Raw genomic sequence first — 20,503 nt, 5'->3', positions numbered from 1 at the left:
ACAGCCGTAGAGGAAGCATGTGTTAATTTCTACTAAAGATATGTGTTATACTTTTCTTTATCAATGGAAACGTGTTAATTTTATAGTCATTTTTGCCATCAACTCTAAATGTGTGTATTTTAATATACCTCTAAAATCGAATCGTTGTTCAAGTATGTATACCAAAAAAGAAAAAAACAAACAAAACTAAATTTCATTTAAAATACAGCATCCCTGTTTGGTGGTTTGTTTATTTTGTAATTACCTCTTTGCCTTACTTAATCCTTGGCCTATTGCATTGCTTTGCCACCACCACCCCCTCGCTGCTGCTGCTGCTACTACTGCACGAAGCAACTTCAGCAACCTCCGCTGCGGTGAGCCTTGCAGAGTCGCCTGGCCGTTAAAAGACACTTTGGAATGTTACCGGCCGGCTGGCTGGCCACTATCACACACCTATTGGAAATCTGAGCTTAGCGAAGCTTACTATTTATTTGATATACTTCTCTTTCGATTGCATCACTGGTGGACCGTCAGTGAGGGCAGTTTATTTTAGTGCGAAACCGATTTTCTCTCCCTAAAAAACCATGAATAATTGAAATACTAAACGATTGTTTGATTTATTTCCTGTCCCACCAGTCGCCGCCGCCAGCACCCAAAACGCCGAAAAGTGTCTCCGACAAGAAGCGTTTCTTCGAGAATGCCATGGAGGACCAGAAGAAAGAAACACCCAAACCTGGTCAGTTTATTGTTAATACACTCAATCGATCAAATTAACTGACTTATTTATTTTTTTTTTCAGAAAAAGTATTCTCCTTTCTGTCGAAGGATGAAGTCGAGAAGCTCAAGCAGGAGGAGGAACGAAAGATCGCCACCCTGGGACGACGACGCATCCAGGAGCGGGCGTACGAACCGGAAGACGAAGAGTACGGCTCCGGAGACGAAGGACAGCAGCAGTTTCGCGATCGCTATGGCAAATCGGACGAAAACGATAACGATATGAGGTAATTGTCACTTCCTGTTTGTTTGCTATTCCACCTAAACCCCCCTCTATAATGTGCGTGCGTGCGTGTGAGTGCTTTACTATCAATTTTTCCCCTCTTTTAGTACTTCCCCCAGTTCCCTTTTAGTCAGTTATAATAATAATAATTCGGTATGCGTACGCGAGCTAGTTTAGTCTCATCTATTTTACATTTCTTTGATTTTCTTTCCTTTATCACTGCTCTCTTCTTTGAATAGGTCCTAGCGATTGTTGTAACCTCTAACCACTGCGCGAGTGAATTATTAGTCGTACTTTCGAGTTTTTTTTTTCTGAATAACCCACTACTGGAATTCGAGTAGACTGTAGAAATAGCGAACTAACCGATCTTAACGTAGATTTTAAGACGGCATGCCGCGTGATGACCTTTTCCTTCTGGACAACGCGACACTTTCCGGCGACAGTTCCACATCCATATTTCTGCATGTCCCTCCAGCCAGCAATGACAATCGTTTTGATGTGTGTAAGCAGCAAAAATGCCCCCCAGGTCAATGTACATATCATTACGATGTAATTCGAAACGGATTTGTCGTTCACGTCAAGTGTCACGGTTTTCCTAAGCAAGCAACCATTCTCTATCGGTTTTTTTCTCACCTTCATCTCTTCCCTCTCCAGGAGTGCACTCGAAGAAATTGAAGCTGTAATTAGAAGTTAAACCTTCGATTTATCACCACACACCCGGTGAAAGAAGGCGCACAAAACCATTTCTTCTGCTATCTCTTTTTCATACCTAAACTCGAGTCTAAGTTAAGGCGCTTTTCCTCTTTCCCGCGCTGTGAAATGAGACACCGGAGGACATTTTAGGCCCAGATAACTGTAAATAGATAAACGGTTAGCAGTAAAGCAGCATCTCCCCCAAAGCACATTTGTTCTGTTGTTTTTTTCAATGATTATCTTTCTCTTGTTAAATTTTATGTTAGTTTAAAACTCTTTTTTCTTATTCGAAAAAGTATTATTAATTTAATAATAATTTAGGTCTCAACACTTAATTAGTCTTATACGCTACTAACTATTCATTCTGCTTTCGGTTCGAGTAAGTCTTTCACTACTACGACAAACTCTAACACAAACACCAAAGCCAGTTTTTATTTCCATCCCCGGTCTCTCTAGATACTGTCCTTTTCTCAAAATAAACACACACAAAAAATCTACCGCCATTGAATTGATACGCAGTCAATTATCTTTATCATTAGCTAGTAAGCCAGGCTATTCCTAACCTAGTTTAAGAAGAGTCCATCAGAATTAGGCTAAGTCTAAGATTTTCCAGCTGTGTTGTGCAAGGCCAAATCAGACAGACGAGCGAAAACGAAAACCTATATTTTCTGTGAATAAAATAAATCGAGCGCTTTTGCGACTGTTTTCTTCGAACCTCTGAACTATCCTCTTGTTTTCATTTTCTCCTGTTATTAAAGTAAGTGCATTTCATTTCTTTTTCTTTTTGTGTTACCTCTGACGAGAGGTGGTTTGTAACTAATTTCATCCTCACTCAAAACTGTTGGTGGCTGGCTGCACAAAAAAAAACTTTCGTTGTATCATCATTGCTTTTTCACACCGCTAGCTTCTAACCTACCAGAAAAAAGAGGTGTGTTTTGTTTTCCACTGCCACTAGCTCTAGTTAGTTTGTTGAAAACCACGCGCACCTTTCCTTGAGTTTTTTGAAGGCTTTATTTTCCGAGAATGAAGAATACAACCGACAAATCTGTTCTCTCTTCATTTTTCGTTTCCTCCACATTGTTTTCTTCCATTCACACGCCCTGTTCACCGCCCGTTCCTAATATGACCCGAAAATCGAATCATGTTTTCATCCACCATTATCACGCCCCCCACCTCGTCGTTTATAACGCCGCATTCGAACAAAACAAAAAATCACGAAAAAAATTGAAACAAACATCAGTAGCCCGTTAACGGAGACGACGGCTACCGCCGCCGCCGCCGTCCCTAATCCGACAACGCCAACGATGATGGATAGGTTCCACCGAGGAGTGACGCCACCTCGCCTGGTTTCACCACAGCCACAGTCGCAAGGACTCACGGGGTCACCGCAAATGCCATCATCGAGAATCACTCCGGTCAGCCGAATTCCGATCCGGACGGCGAATGCGGAGAAGCGAGCGCGGGCGAACGATATGCTGCCCCCGGAGTACGACGAGTCGAAACTGAGCCCGTCCGAGATACGGGCGCTGAGGTGAGTTGATGTTACCATTTTTGCCTTCCTCCTAGAAAGGTATAGCAATCACTGAAAAAACTAAAGGTATAAAAGTGCTCAAAAGGGCCGAATGTCAAATATCACTCGACTCAGTTCGACGAGCTGAGCATTTTCTGTATGTATGTGTGTGTGTGTGTGTGTGTGTATCTGTGTGTGTAACGCTCGCCCAATCTCACTCGATTTTCTCAGAGATGGCTGGACCGATTTCAATGAAATCAACTGAAAATGAAAGGTCTAGTTGCCCCATAAAACCCTATTGAATTTTATTGTAATCGGATTTCTAGTTTAGAGGTTATGTATCAAAATGTAAAAAACACGAAACTTCAATATCTCAGAAACTACGCCACCGATTTGATCAAAGTTAATTTCAAATGAACAGGCTACATAAAAAACCCTTAACTTTCGAGTTTCATTAAGATTGGGCATGTGGTTCAAAAGTTATGGAAAGAAACGTGTTCTCGAGACTATTTAATCTCACTAATGTTTCTCAGAGATGGCTAGACCGATTTTCATAAAATTGGTGTCAAATGGAAGGTCTAGTTGCCCCATAAGACCCTATTGATTTTTTTCAATCGGATTATTACTTTGCCTGTTATGTTTAAAAATGTGAAATCTAGCTATGAAAAGTAAAATATTCTCAAGACTACTTAAACTCATTCACTTTTCTCAGAGATGGCTGAACCGATTTTCACTAAATTAGTGTCAAATGAGAGGTCAGGCTGCCTCATAACACCCTATTGAATTTGACTGTAATCTAACTAACTTCGTCTGTAATGTATCGAAATGTGAAAATCACGAAACTTCATTATCTCAGAAACTACACAACCGATTTGAACAATATTGATATCAGATGAACGGGCTAGTTAAGGGTTAATTGATTAATTATGATTGAACAAGTGTTTTCATAATTCGGCTGCTCTATACGTTCCCATTTCATTCGATTATAGTCGAACTTGAGCAACCGTTATGTATTAAATTGTTAAAACAACGAAAGTCTAATTACTCTAAGATTACACGACTTTTTTTACCATAACTAACGTCATACGAACGAGTTATCTGTTAAACTTACAACTATAACTTCCCTCCAGGCATAATAACCACTGATCTAAAGCTTCGATAATATCATAGACTATAGCACGTTATATGCTTTTAGAGTGATAGCCTGCAGGAGGATATGATAAGGTCGATAAGGGAGGAAGTAGGTTACTAAGTCTGAAGACAAAAAGCACTATAACACGGAGCAGGTTACTTCTCAATAAGTAGCACTGCAAAATGGTAAAAAACAGAAATAACGACGCCCGCATGGTAGCTAAATAAGTGAAACAGAGGCGTTGCGTTTTCAAACTGGAAGGGTCTCCCAGAAAGTCGATATTTTGCAAAAAAAAAAAAAAATTAGACAACATTAGATCTCCAAGCTCTCTACATTTCTAAGACATTTGATTCTAAAAAATAGATTTCGGCAATTTCGTCGAAAACAATTAAATTTCATCCTTAACAATTTATGTGCATGTTTTCATTAGTCAAAAAAATTTAAACTACCTAGAGGTGAAATATTGCAAGAGGACATATTTCGCGAACACGAAATTCAGAGGTCAATTTGTTGCACCCTAATCAATAGTAATCCAGAACCCTAATATGTATTAAAAAAAATTATCAAAAGCTTTGAGGGGTTCGAACCCTAAAACGTCACCGAACAAAATTGATCACAAAACGCGGATAAACTTATGTAAAAGAAATGAGAAGGTTATACATTGCGATTAAATCATAATACTGTACAATATTGATGAAAAACTGTTTAAGAATAATCAAGGAATGCGTATGAATTTATTTAAGAAAATTTAAAAAAAAACAGTAAATTGCCATAATTAAAACACATAATCTAAATAGGAAAACGAAGATAAACACTAATTGATAAAACAATTAAGAACTTATTGAGTAGAGAGCAAAAATAACATTCGCATATGTTTAAAACACGATAAAGAAAACCTTACCAACTTTTTAGAACAAGGAATGTTATTTCCAACATTGAAATTGATGGTTCATTATACTTTTTGAGTGAAGCTCAAACACAAATGTTAAAACGAGAAAGTTCGAAAAATCCATTTGAAAAATAAACATGAGAACTTATAAAAATTCACAAAAAAAGAATGAACGCCAAACTAAAATACGGGATAGTGAATGCGAGAAATCCACAAAAAAAATAAGAAAAATAGAAGGTCTATAAGAAAAATAAAATGATTGCATTCATGCCACGGTGCTCCCACAGACCGTTATTATAAAAAATGCACCAAAGAATCTGAGTACACCATTCGATTCGTTTTGACGTCCAGAATCTCTGGTCAAAATTTCAAAATCATCGTACGCTACATTTTTGAGTAATGCTCTTTTGAAGGTCGTAAAGTACAAAAAAGTGATATAAAAACGACGAAATACTTGTTGTAAAGCACGTTTTTCAACCACCATTTTATGGAATAACTTCAAAAATAGTTTCTTGGAATGTGTCCAAGTATTATATTTCAAGAAATTAACAATTGGTGAAAAAAATTATTTGAAAATCCCACAGTGCACAGTGGTCCAAATTTGAAAAATCGTGATCGCTTCAGATTTGACTATGAAAAATTGATTTTATGTACTCAATGTCCTTAGCAAAATTGTTTCTAGAACAAGGTCTTACTTTTGGCGTTTTCGGTTTTTCAATCAATCCACCTAACAGTAACATAAAAAAAATATTTTTTCTAATTTTCAATATACCAGATTGCTTCCTTCAGCAAAGTTGTGGAAAAGTTTAAAAGCGAAACAACTGCTGAATACTACAATGTCCTAAATGTACATTGGACACGACAAAATAGAGTTTTTTGTGGAATACCGCTTCTTAAAATAAGTTTTTAGTCTATAAGTTTGTCTGTAATGATCAAAATAATGCAAAATGTTCTAAGATTTTATTCATTCAACTAAGCTACCTTCACGACTTTGTAAAATTAATTGTTTTGACAATTATAGACAAAATTATAGACGAAAAACAGATTTTCAGAAGGGGTGTTTTGTCGTGTTCAACGTACAGATAGGACATCGCAGTATTCAGCAATTGTTTTTCTTTTAAACTTTTCCACAACTTTGCTGAAGGAAGCAATCTGATATATTGAAACTTAGAAAAAATTTTTTTTATCTAACTGTTAGGTGGATTGATCGAAAAACCAAAAACGCCGAAAGTAAGGCGTTGTTCCATGAAACAATTTTGAGTACATTGAGTACATAAAATCAATTTTTCACAGTCAAATCTAAAGCGATCACGATTTTTTCGAATTTGGACCACTATGCACTGTGTGATTTTCAAATAATTTTTTTCACCATTGCTAATGTCTTGAAATATTATACTTGGAATGTATAGAAACTATTTTTGAGGTTATTTCATAAAATGGTGGTTAAAATCGTGCTTTACAACAAGTATTTCGTAGTTTTTATATCATTTTTTTGTATTTTACGACCTTTCAAAGAGGATTACTCAAAAATGTACCGTACGATGATTTTGAAATTTTGACCAGAGATTCTGGACGTCATAATGAATCGAATGGTGTACTCAGATTCTTTGGTACATTTTTTTTATAATAACGATCTGTGGGAGCACCGTGATGCATTCATACTTATTAAAATGATGTTCTGTCTGTATGTCTGCCTGATCCTTATAAACTTGAAAATAACTAAATCGATCGGCATGGAAATTTGTATGTAGTGGTTTTTGGGGCCGGGTAAGGTTCCTATGACCTCTTCCCTCTCTTGAAGAGGGGGAGGGGGTCTGTCATACAAATTGAATATACATTTTTACATAAATCGAAAACAAATCAAGCAAATGAAACCTAATTTGGTATGTGAGGATTTTAAGGCACAAAAATGTTACCACGATGGTTTGACACCCCATTTGAGACTCTCCTGTATCTTATTGGCGTACTAAGGATGGGGAGGGAATGAGCGATGTTAACCTTTGATGATTATTTAACCGCTGAACCGATCATCATTAAATTCGGTATGTAGAATCAATGGCAGCTGAGTGTTTCAACGACATTGAATTGTATCTATTTAATTAGCGTGGCTAGGTGAGAGGAAGCAATTTTTTTTTCGTTTAATCTATCCGAACATAAAAATGGGGTTCTGTCTGTCTGTTTGATACTAATGGGGCCATCTACATTCCACGTGGACAACTTACGGGGGATGGGGAGTACATTAATGTCAATAGAAGGGGGGAGGTGGCAATGATAATGTCCTCGTAGACACGATATTTCTTTTCCAAAAAAATGGAAACAATACATAGGACTTATAACAAAAATTCTACGGATATTGCGGTCTCGATCAACTAGATTAGTTGAGAGAATTCGTTATCGATATTGTTTTCGAATAAGTACAACGATACACCGTGCCCCAGTGCTGAGTCGAGAAAATTTCCAGCTCGAAAAGTTCCTCGACCTGACCGGGAATCGAACCCGATATCACAACCGTGTGGGAGAGCTAGCCGACCGACATCGCTAACCACAGAACCACGGGGACCACATTATCCATCATCTAGCTATGGAATACTTTTTAATTAAATTTGGAACGAATGTCTGCTTCCACCTTTCCTTTCATTTAGAAGCACCCTCCGACATCTAGACTGCATTGAATTAATATCTTTTTGAGCTTTCCTCTCGTTAGAATTACCGACTTTATTGTTTTGAACAACATTTTTTGGGCTAAATTTAGTTTTTTTTTTCGTTAAGAAAAGCTTGAAACCGTTTCCAGGAAAATTCCGCTAATTTCCATTTTTTTTTTTGCTATTTTGAATTTTCCTTAACATGTTTTAGTCACTATATGTTATATTTAAGTTTATTCTCTTTTCGACTTCTTCTAGATTTTAGGGATGTTATTAGCAGTAACTTTTGTATTTGCTCTACTTTTAAGAAATGTTTTGAAGTTTTTTGAGGTTAATTTGGAATAAATTTTCACATGCTCAAGTTTTTGGATTTTCCCGTTTTCCTTAGAACTCGTTGAGCCGAAATTGAAGTATTATTTTTCTTATTACTTTCTGTTTAAGATGGTTTCATGGTACGTTTGCTTCTCGGAGCATTTTCATCAAATGGTTTTTATCTTTCCAGCTTCTACAGAAGCTTTGAGGCATATTGAACTAACTGTTGAATCCCTTTTGCTGTTGATCTTTTATTTGATTTCTTCGACCCGGTTTACAACTTTACTGGAAAATAATTGTTGTTTTGGCCATTTCATGGTTTCGGGAGTTCTGACCTAAATTTTGGCCATTTTCTGTTTGGCTTCTAGTTTCGTTTTGCTGGAAATTATTTCAGGGTAGATTACGGAGTCTATTGTATTGATTTTCGCGCATTTAGAAGTGTTCTCAATTACTCAGGTCAACACTGGTACACTCCAGAGGCTCAAACCGGAAAAATGACAGACTATAGCTATTCAACCATTCCTGTGAATTTTGGTGTCCCTATACAATACCGTTTTCAGAGACTTAAATGAGTTTCCTCGTAAACATAACGTTAAAGCGACGTACTCGCTTGAGCTTTTGGAATGCACTTTTTTTCATTTTGTCGATCTTCTAAATAGATAAAAATGCAACACTGTCCAATTGCAATATAAAAAATCTAACCAATTCCTCTTTTGTACTTTCAGGGCTCAGAAACGAGCAGCCTGGCGTCAGGCACGACTAAAGTCGCTGGAAAATGACGCTCTGCAGGCGCAGATCATGATACAAACGATGAACGCCGTTACGATGCACGATGATGGTAACAATCTCAACAACAATTCAACCGTTCTGCATCTCCGTTCGGACCACGATTACTATCCGACAATCGCCGAGCAGCCCACCGGAAGCAGTGACGAACAGCAGGTGAGTCCGGAAGGGCTTCGCCCTCTCCCCCTGTTAACATTTTCGTGTTAGTTTAACGCTAGAGTACCTAGTAATCATCGTAACAAAAACTAAACACGTTTTATCGCTAACTGTTTTTCTACCCCCATCCCCCTGCTCCGAATAAACTGTCGCGGTTTTGACAACACATCCCTCCAAATAAACCCCATCGTCACAAACTTTTCCCTGTGTCGAATTTTTTTTGTATGTCACACCACATCCTCCCCCTTAATCACGTACCGCAAAATGCATCAAAACCCAATCAGTCAGCACTAATCCATCCGACCGCTAACTGGAGTGGCCGCGACGAAACCCAAGACAGCATCACCAGTAGTGTGAGTGACGAATATCCACCGATTGCACCGAAACCGCCGATCCGTTTTCCTCGGATAGCGGTCAAAACACGCCCGACCGGTAACGAGCGGGTGGTACGCGAAACGGAAAAAGTACTCGGGGAGAAGATACTGGAGCAGCGCACAGAGGAAGTGCCCGGCGGGGGTCTCCGCACGGTTGAGTACATCGAGAAGGTGATCGAGACCGAGGTTAGCGATGATGGTGTACCGCGCGTCTCCGCGATGGAATGAATTTTACACATACCCACAAAAACACTCGTTTATACGCACACACACACACGCCTAGCTTCTTCGGTTGTCGTTAGTAGCAGCGCACTCAATACACGTTGTTGTTTAGTTTTATTTGGCACTTTGACTAGAGCAATTGGACTAGAGAAATGTTTGCACGGTGTGAAATAAAATGAATGTAGTTGAATTAATATTTTATGCTCGACGATGAATGGTAGCTGCTTTTGTGAACTGTCATTTATTTAAATTATCTACTGAAAATTGTTTTTTTCATCCCCAAGCATGTTGCAAAAACTTGATGTCTTAAACTGAGTTCAGGTCGTATATAAACTAGATAATTGGCACAACATCTGGGATTCTATAATTACATTAAAACCCTATGAAAAAAATTTACTCAATGTAAATTAAGACAAAATTTAATCATTTGGCATTAGAATTTATCAAACACTTCAGTGAGAAAGTAAATTATGAACGGCAACTGACAAATAAATAACACAAAATAAGTGAAAGATGGTTAAACATTGAAACAATTAACGAGAAATCGAAAACTCACAATTTATAAATCGATGGAATGCGAACCCAAGACATATTTAGGACAAAATTATGAAAATTATAAAAGAATTATACAAAAGTGAACCAAGCTAACACTGAGTAAAATGAATTAGCTTCAACTACCTTTCATATTTTTTTTTTTGTTCGAATAGAACAACTCCATCAAACAAATCCGAGAGTATTATTGAACCCTTAAATAGATTGATTCAAAAATTTAACGCTCTACAAGGAAGTAACATGGGACCAACTATATAATAAGCGTATTTATTTCTCTTTAGCATCTGTTGTTTAGTTATTATGCCACATCTTTGTGGCGATAGTCTCAAAACGCTTTACAACAGTTGTAGTTTAGAACGCAGAATATATCGTAAATCCACGTAAAATTGCGCATGCTGCAGCCCTCACCCGCTTACTAAACGAAATAGTTAACGCTGACAATGCTTTAGCAAATATTTGCATGATATAAAATAACCATGGAAAAGCCGCGCTTTGGATTATTTCGAATCTCCTCTAATTTTCCTATAATCTCCCGTCTAGGTCGAAACGATGCGCGAAAAAATCATAATGCTCGAGCTGGAAGAACCATCCTCCGGTAGCGGCGAACAACAGCAAGCGCAGTCCGCCCAACAGTCAGAATTTCCCGCGCCAGAGAAGGATAAATCGTCAGACCACGAGGACTCCACGGAAGCGGCAGATGTTTCGCTGGAACACGACGACGATAACGATAACGACGAGGATCAGCCGGATAGTATGGTGATCCACGAAGATCACGAGTTCTACGACGAAGATGAAGACGACGATGAAGAGCCGATGGTGGTGGCAAGTAGCGCTAGTAACCCACTGCAGACAATCGTAGAAGTTGTAAATCCGACCGTTGGAGACGGTCACGGGCAGATTCACGACATTATCATCGGTCGCTACAACGACGACTACGGCGGCGAGGATTCTCTGGCGTCCGCTTCGTCACCGTCCACCACGTATGGGGCTTCCTACGGTGGTGCCTACGACGAAGGCCGCTACGAATCGATCAACGATAAAATGAAGAACGTACTGCGGGAGCTCAAGCAGAACGAAAAGGTGAGACTGAATCTTAGCAAAAGCCTGACGGAGGAAGAACTGGCGGAGCAGGGTGAGGAATACGACGACGACGAGGACGATCAATATCATCAAGTAGTAAGTGATTTTTTTTTTCTTTTGAAGTCCAACTATGTTAAGTGAACAACTTTTCGACATAACCCCCAGGATGAGGTAGACGAAGACGAAGAGTTCCGTCATTACGAGGAGAAAACCGGTGCAATAGGAACGGTGTTCATGGTGCGCGAGCGGCTAATCAACGATTTCTACACGCATCACGCTACCGAACTGGCGACAGTGCAGGACGAGCAACCAGCAGCGGCAGCAGCAGCGCCTTCCCGGCTGGACTACTTCGACGATTGCGAAGTGATTCAAAACCCGAACGCTCAAGCCTTCGAAGAGGAACTGCAAAAAATGCAGAGCCTGAGCAAACTGCAACAGATGACACTGCATGACGAAAAGCTACGAGCGGTCTTCTGCGGGGATGACGACGAGGACGATGATGATGAAGATGAGGCGGATGGAAACCGTGGCGGGGACATGGCGCCCGTGCCGACACCAACAAGCAAAAGTGTGGAACAGTCGGAAAAACCGAGCGGTATTCCCGTTGCTGGTACTAATGGGAATGGCGGCTCTAAGCGAAAAAAGCGAAAAGGAAAGAAGAAAAAGTAGAGGTTAAGTGATCGATACAAGGTAAGTGCAACAGAGTCCCATCCGTCCTAAATCACAAAGTAAAAAAAAAACTAAGCGTAGCTCCTTACACTGCGAAAGAGCCGCTTTTTTAAGTTCTGAGCGTATATTAAAATAAAATCGTTTGTTGATTTTTAACTGAAAGGAATTTCTCGTTCGAGAATTGATAGTATTTTAAAAGTGAAAAAGGATCTATTCCATTATAATTCCCTCATTAGAGTTTTTTTATAGTCGTCCGTTGGTAGCTAACCGAACCGACAATAATTCAGAGTATAGAATATGTTAGGGATTATATTTAGTGGCTGCTGCAGTGATCATGCTTCTCACTGTTCGAGGAATCGTATGATCTGTTAGAGTATATGAGTATTTATTAATAACCAGAAACGCAAGCAACAGCAAAGCTAATCAATCGGTAATCGCAACCTAGTTTGCTGCTTTTTACGCAATCAATCTTATACTACTACTATTATTAATACTACTACTAAAGTTTAAGACAACAATCAAATGAATTCCAAGCACACACACACCGTGTACACGTGTGAAGCTAATGTGCGCACTGAGCCTATATTAAAATCTTTTTCAACGGATGATAATCACACTGTCCAGACCCAAGTAGCCTCAATATTGTCAGAATCCACGAAGATGGGTTATATTTTGCCGTGAAAATAAACTTCGATCCTCACGAAGTGTGGATCGGCTAATCATGAAGCGATGTGAGTTATAATCACCAGGGCACTTGCAGTTGCTGCGCAACTTGTTCAGTCGAAACAGTCCGAACTGCCTTCTGACTTGTACTGGAATATGATGACAATTTTTAGGTTGTTTTCAATCTGACGCCTGCCGTTTCGCAAGATCTCAACCGAATTAAATTTTTTTAAAAGATCATAAACTTATCATAGTTTTTGAAACAGTAGACGACATTTCGAAATTTTTCCTTGTTCCGGATTTAATGAGTTGAACCGTTAGGTAAGTACCCTTTCAGGGACTTGGCTAGATTAAAAACGGTACCGAAACTTGGCTTGCGATGTATCAAACTTGTTCAAAACATGCTATTAGCGACCATGACCATAAACATTGATCTTCGTGATATAGCCCGGATGCTTTTTGTATTCCGCACTACTATTATTAGCATTATCACGTTTGAGAGCAGGTGGCAGAATTAATATAAATTGTGCTTAAGCCTCGCTGCCTCCGGCCAATATTATCGCCAATGAATTCCCTGGGGAAGTTTCAATTGAATATGCCTCTAGCCAGTTTTATTGTAAAAGGGACTCGTTCTCTGGTTATCAGACCAGTCGACACCAGTTCTCGCCACCATTAGGTCTCCTATACCCTAGCACACAGAGTCGTGTACACCGCTGCGCAGGTTGATAGTGACACAGTGGTTTAACGCCTACATCTCTAAAATACTGCTCCGCCTTTCATGGCAAACACGTATCCACTTGTTGATCATCTATCGTCGAGATAGGACATCCTGTCCGCATCGGTATAACCTATAAGCTTCGAATCACCGGTCAACGAATACTGTAACATCATCTTTGATTTACCTTTAAGTTACCGGAATACATACTTGACGGCTTCTCAGTGTTCCGGTCCAGCATTCGTGTTAAATCAACCCAATAGGTTCATTGTCCCAAGGTCCCAAGTCATTCATTTGAAGTATACTTCTGAGCTTTGCCTTGATGTCGTTCTTTACAGGTTTATTGTTGAAGAATATAAGCACGTCGTCAACGTATTCCTCAACAACACGATCTTCCCATCTTGGTTCCAAGAGTATAGGCAGGGGTTGTAATGGAATTGGATGAGCCCATCTTTTTCAGCGAGGCGTCCAGTTTGACATTCCAAACCCTAAACAAGCGGGTATCATCTGGGATTCATAAAACATTGGGATTGTTCCATTAAAATCTGCTGTCCAGATCTCCCTGAAGAAACGGCATCCACCTGATCCACTAGCAAGTTGTACTTGGCGTTCAGCGCAAACAGGTACAACAGTGAACTTTGACGAACTACAAGCGAGTAGGTTTCGCCGTAGTCTACCCTCTTCACTGCGAATAGCCCTTGCTTCCTGATGCGTCACCGGATTATCCTCACTCCTCCTGGTCTCGGATTGACTAGTGCAGCGGTTCCCAACCGGGGGTCCGCGGCCGGCAAGGGGTCCGCGAGACTTACCTAGGGGGTCCGCGAAGCTCTTGACAAATTTGACAGGTAGTTAAAATTTCTTTCTAGATACCTTTGTGAAGGCGGATTGGATTTTTTTATCGGATTTCTTTACCTGCTTGTTGCTTTGGTTACCTTTCTTGCCAGCAGCGAACGACGAATCCCTGGACGACCCCTGCATTTTCTGTAGTAGCTTCGTTTTGAGTCTATCCAATGATTTATGGACCTGAATTCACCAGTCATTGGATGATTCTCATCAGGAAGCCCGGCCAGCAGTAAAAATCCTACCCACTCGTCTGAAATAGCGGTACCGATTGCGTCCAGCTGGGGTGCTGTAGTTTTAATTCGGTTCACGTGAATGCCTCTGGAATCACACGATGACAGCTCCGTCTTGATTAGCTTGTGCAAAACCCCGACTCGCCTTGTTAGACCCGAGTCCTTAAAAGCCTTGTCCAGCTTCGACCTCAGGGCTCAGACTATCTTAGCTTCCCGGACGTGGACGTAATTTATTTCTTGAAGTAGGATGATCTTCGCTATTTGTTTGCATTCACGGCTCCGTAGTTTCCATTATCAGCTTAGGCTTGACAACGCACCAGAGGTCTTTGAGCTCCAGATATGTTTCAACGGAAGGGCTTAATGTGGACGCACTACTACCAGAAGCACTTGAATATTTGGCAGGAAGAGTGGTCATTTTCTTGATCGAACATTTATTTACTGAGTGAAATTTTCTTAAAAGCTTCAAACATCATTCTAATGGAACGTTCTCGCGGGGGCCCAAAACCTGTTGAGAGTGTGGAGTGAGAACGTCTAGTTCGGATGAAAGTTGGAAGTACAGGTGGGATTCGATTGTATACTTACATACTTTCCTCGTGCAACATCCCTCAGGATTTCACCTGTGTTACAATGTTACGACAGCGTACTCGGTTCATAGCAGCTCCTACATTTCCGAGATCTTGCTCCACTTGGCCCAACCACCTAGCCCATCTACATCGTGTACCGGCCGGATTCGAGCCGAACATTATTGATGCGGGATTGTTGTCCGGCATTGTTACAACATGTTCCGCCAATTGTACCCTTCCAGCTTGAGCGACCTTTTGTATATTGGGCTGGCCGTAGAGTTGCGCCCAAGGATGGAAAAACTCGTATCGCATAACAATCATTCGGGCATCATTTCTGAACGTGCTATTTATAAGCTTTCAATCCTAGCAAACCATCGCTATTAAAAGTTACACATTCTCTAGCTTGCAAGAGACAACTTAGAGCAAAGAAATATATGGTAGCTTTCTTTGATGATTTTGTTTCAGTATTGCCTGCTTTAGGCGGAGCGAGCAACATATAGCGAGTGTTTCACGAAAGAATCGTAAACGATTGCACTCAAGCGATCGCAATGATTCTTTCAAATGTTGGTTGCTTGTAGGCGTAATTCGGCTACTCCACGTCGTGCTTTCACCGTGATATACCACGATGATTCTTGGTGATTTCAAGTATCAGATGCTAATGCACCATGCTACAATTTCCGTAAGCATTGATGCTCCGGCAAGCAAACAATTGAACGCAATCTAACGTTCATTTGGATTCATAATTTTGTATCACTGGCGATAATATCTCAATGCTTCTCGCGATAATGTTGAATGCAAGTGAACTTGGATACAATAAATACTATCGTGTTTGAATCATTCAGTCTCCTTCTATGGTATTCGGAACTCTTAGAAGCGAATAACAATCAGCAGCGTTTCTATGGAAAACTTGTACGCGAGTGGAAATAGTTGAACGATAACTGATAAATCAAAGAACACATTTGCATGAAATATTGCTAGTGAGTGAACTTTTCCATGCTTGGTTGCGCCAGCTCGTTGTTTATTCTTTCCAGCATTGTCCATGTCTCGTGACCGTAGAGGACTACCGGTCTAATGAGCGTCTTGTACATGGTGCACTTAGTATTTGGGCGGAGTTTGCCAGACCTTAATGTCTTGTAGAGTTTGTATTATACACGACTTCCAGCTGCAATACGTCTGCGGATTTTTCTGCTGCAGTTGTTTTCTGACGTTACCAATGACCCGAGGTACGCAAATTCGTCAACCAACTCGAACTCATCCTCGTCGATCACTACTGTACTGCCTATGTGAGCTCTATCGCCCCGAACGGGTCCCGCATGTTAAAGGCCGCACGTTTCATAATACCTTTTAGCGCAATGTTGAACAGGAGGCGCAGGGAAGGCCGTTGACTTGTCGAAGTCCATTGTGTGTTTCAAACGGGCTTAAACCGCACTCGAAATGTTCACACAGCACTGCATATCATCCATCGTGGCCTTAATCAGTCTTGTTAGTTTACGGGGGAAGCTATTTTCGTCCATAACTTTGCATAGCTTTACACAGTCGATTCGTAAGCGGCCTTAAAATAGAAGAATCTGCCGCAGTGTGAAGATTTGGTCCGTTGTCGATCGCCTATCCACAAAACCGGCTTGATAACTTCTCACAAACCTTCGTGCTAGCGGCGAGAGACGGTGAAAAACGACCTGGAAGGGGAACTTCGTAGACTGCGTTGAGGAAGGTGATCGCTCAATAGTACACACATCCCAATTTGTAGCCCTTGTATATTGGGCATATTACTGTCTCCTCCAACTCCTTCGGTAGCAGTTCTGTATTCCCGATCCTGACCATCAGCTGATACAAACAGGATACCAACCAACCCGGGCCCAGCTTGATAAGCTGCGCTGCGATGCCATCCCTTCCAGCAGCCTTAACTTCACTCATCGTGGGGGGCGGTATGTCGTTCCTTTTACCGTCTTCGTCCTCTGTCTCTGCGCCATTCACATGTTAGCTGCAGTGCTGCTTTCACCTGACGATCATCTTACCTTCATACGTCAAGATTCTTCGATCTGTATCCCGACACATTTCAGCTCGCGACACAAAGCTTGCGCGGGATGTGTTTAGTTTCTTGTAGAACCTACGTGTTTCTTGAGAACGATATAGCAACTCCATTTCCTCACACTCCAACTCTTCCATGCGGCTACTTTTTGGGTCTGCTGTCTTCGTTTCTGTTTGTATCGACTGCTTTGCTGAAGTATCAATGCCCGCGCTGCTCTCTCATCATCTTAAATCGTTTAATACTCCTCGTCGAAGCAGCCGTTATGTCGATTCCTCTCGACAATCCAACAGCACCTTTCACAGTACTCCAGCAGTCCTTCAGAGAGGCTTCGGTAAGCTCTTCTTCATCCGGCAACGCTGCCTCAAGGCTTTAAATTGCTTCAGATCATACCGTGGCAGGCGACGGTATTGGGTGTTGGTGACAACCGAAAATACAGGTCAGAGTCAACATTTGCGCCACGATAGGATCAGACATCGATAATATCCGAAACGTGCCTTCCATCAATAAAAACGTGATCGATTTGAGTTTCAGTCTGTGTGGTGATCTCCAGGTGTCCCAATGTGGGAGGCTATGCTAGAAGTAGGTACTACGTATGGTCATGTTCTTAGAGGCGGCAAAGTCAATGCGTCGAAGCCCGTTGCGTTGAGATCTCCGATAACGATTGTGACGTCATGTTTTGGGCATCTAGGTAAAAGGCGTCCTTATCGTCATCGTTTCTTCCTACGCGAGGGCTCAATCCTTAGCTAGCTTTCTGTTGTCGATTGCCCACCACCCAATCACGCGCTTCTGCATTTTGTCCATCACAATGAAAAATCTGCCCAGCTCGTGTGTGTTGCCGCAGCTCTGGTAGATGGTGTAGCCATCTCTATACGTATGTACCGATACTCCCTTCCAACAAACCTTTTGCAGCGCTACGATGTCGAACTTGCGGACCTTAAATAATTTGGAAAAAATGCGGGAACCCCAATCTCGCCGAAGGACCATCATGACAGGGTACCCTTTTCAGACTTTATTGTTAAAAAAAAAGTTGAAGAGGTTGTTTATAAGACACGACCGCAGAGGTAACGTAGAATACGACAGCCTGTCTTATGCCAATGTATTTCTTGGAATAGGTTTGGGAATACACTGACTTGGGGTTAATTCTTCAGATAAACTTTGAGGTTAAATGTGTTTGTCAATGCCATTTATTGACAAGTGAATATTTTTTCAACATGGCAAATTTTTTATTTAGTTTTGAATAATTCACAGTGATAATCAAATTCTACATGAGGTGATTTGTTAGCAATTACACTACCCGTCATAAGTTTGGAATCGCTTTACTGAGTATTGCAACACCCAGTTTGAATATTGCAACGCCTCCCGAAAAGTTTAGCATTACCTGGAATAGGCGGATATCTAGTGTTTTTGACAACCTAGAAAGTCGCGGTTTTCAGCAAACTTGTTCCGAAGGTCAAAGGCTACTGTATGTTGGCCAATTCAGAGTGAAATTTTACCGCTATGTGGTGCTAGTGGGCAGACAATGAGTCGTATTTTGAACTTAACTAATCTCTCGATTCCGACCTGCCAGAAAGTTGCGGTGTTCAGCAAACTTGTTCAGAAGGCTAAAGGCTTCTACATGGCAGACAATTTAATACTGAATTACCCTGCTATGCGGCGCTAGGGTGCATGCAGTTTTTCATATTCAGACTTCAACTTATCGCGTGATCATTACTACCCACAAAGTTGCGGTGTTCGGCTTGTGCCACCAGTTCTGGTCAAGCATATTACAGTTACAGTTACAGAAATTTGCCCATTTTGAGTGATGCTAAACTTTTCGGGGTGTTGCAATATTCAAACTGGGTGTTGCAATACTCAGTAAAGCGATTCCAAACTTATGACGGGTAGTGTATATATGAAAATTTCAACCGCTATACTGCTAGCCACGCACTCTAGCCACACGCTCTATAGACATGCACAGACATGCTAGACATTCACACGCTATATAGCAAACCACGCACGCTATATAGCAAGCCACACGCGCTATAAACATGCACACACGCACTACAGGCATGCATACACGCCATAAACATACACACACGCTTTAAAGCAAGCCGCACACGCTAGCCACACACCTTATATATTAGGGCGAAGCGTGTGTTCAAATATTCACACACGTTATGTGCATACACCCTGTATATACATACGCTGGATGATGGTGGCTTCTCAATCCACCTCGCGGTGCGAGTCTCTTTAAGTTTCGGGTTGTATTTGCCCAACGATATCTGAATCGGATTACCGCTGGTGGAGTCCAACTCAGATCGAAGGGGAGCCGAACTGAAAGAGGTAAGAACTGCAGCTAACCACTACCACCGCCGCTGTTTCCCGCTTCTGATCCATTTCGCCTACTGCCATCGGTGTTGATGTTCGCTGTTGTTTCCTGCTGCTAGTGAACTGTTTTGCTTGAGGAGAAACAGTCTCTTATATAGGTGTTGGCGATGGTAACGGCGGTGGCGGCGGTAGCGGTGGTGGCGACGGTAGCGGTGGTGGCGATGGCGGTGGTGGTGGCGGTGGGGTGGCGGTGCCGCACGCGCTTTAAAATGCACACACACGCTACAGGCATGCATACACGCCATAAACATACACACACGCTTCAAAGCAAGCCACACACACCTTATATATTAGGAACACACGCTTCAGATATTCACACGTTATGTGCATACACCCTGTATATACATACACTGGATGATGGTGGCTTCTCAATCCACCTGGCGGTGCGAGTTTCTTTCAGTTTCGGGTTGTTTTTTGCCCAACGATATCTGAATCGGATTACCGCTGGTGGGGTCCAACTCAGATCGAAGGGGAGCCGAACTGAAAGAGGTAGGACTGCAGCTAACCACTACCACCGCCGCTGTTTCTCACTGTTGATCCAGGCTGCCTTCGCCTACTGCCATCGGTGTTGATGTCCGATGCTGCTGCCTGCTGCCAGTAAACTGATTTGCTTGAGGATAAATAGTCTCTTATATAGCCCAAAGAGTGCATTCCCGGCTAACTAGGTACTCCATTCTGTCGTCCTATTCAGGGAAAGGCAGCAAGCGACCAATCAAAAATCGACATTTGCGTTTCGACATTGTTCAACAATATTCAATATTACAATAGTTTGAACAATCAGATTACAATTTTCTGCATTTGGACGGGTGCTTAAATGATTTTCCAATCGATTGCTGCAAAAATGACAGAAATCGGTTGGAAACTGACTGGGTTTAAAACGTTTGAAATTGGACAATTTTTGTGACGCTCTCGATGTTTTCGGTTTTGAAATTGGGTCCCTGTAATTGTTGCCGTAAGACGTATTCTACGTCAAAAAAAAAAAAAATAAATAACAAGGATAACCTCAATTGGCCCTGACACAAGTAAAAGAGATTTTTAAGGCTGTTCGCACCTACGCGAGTTCGCATATGCAATTGTCAATTTATGTGTGAAAACAAAAG

At 41.2% G+C, this 20,503-nt stretch overlaps 1 protein-coding gene across 17 annotated transcripts in view; it reads left to right on the top strand.

The window, feature by feature from the left end:
* The window catches only part of LOC129718472 (protein lap4), a 107,020-nt gene extending 94,301 nt beyond the window's left edge, over positions 1-12,719 (top strand). For 15 of the 17 annotated variants that reach the window (XM_055669265.1, XM_055669264.1, XM_055669278.1 and 12 more), the window contains 7 exons: positions 616-715; positions 779-980; positions 2,910-3,200; positions 8,880-9,096; positions 9,381-9,656; positions 10,785-11,420; positions 11,490-12,719. In XM_055669265.1, coding sequence (XP_055525240.1) covers positions 616-715; positions 779-980; positions 2,910-3,200; positions 8,880-9,096; positions 9,381-9,656; positions 10,785-11,420; positions 11,490-11,993 — 2,226 coding nt within the window. In that variant the 3' untranslated portion in view covers positions 11,994-12,719. The remainder of the gene's footprint in view (positions 1-615; positions 716-778; positions 981-2,909; positions 3,201-8,879; positions 9,097-9,380; positions 9,657-10,784; positions 11,421-11,489) is intronic. The other 2 variants (XM_055669268.1, XM_055669275.1) reach the window with 2 other exon arrangements.
* The last annotated feature ends 7,784 nt before the right edge of the window (positions 12,720-20,503 follow it).

The sequence above is a fragment of the Wyeomyia smithii genome, chromosome 1 (genome assembly GCF_029784165.1).
Source record: "Wyeomyia smithii strain HCP4-BCI-WySm-NY-G18 chromosome 1, ASM2978416v1, whole genome shotgun sequence".
Taxonomy (NCBI): Eukaryota; Metazoa; Arthropoda; class Insecta; order Diptera; family Culicidae; genus Wyeomyia; species Wyeomyia smithii.
This window is presented reverse-complemented; position numbering and strand designations above follow the sequence as displayed.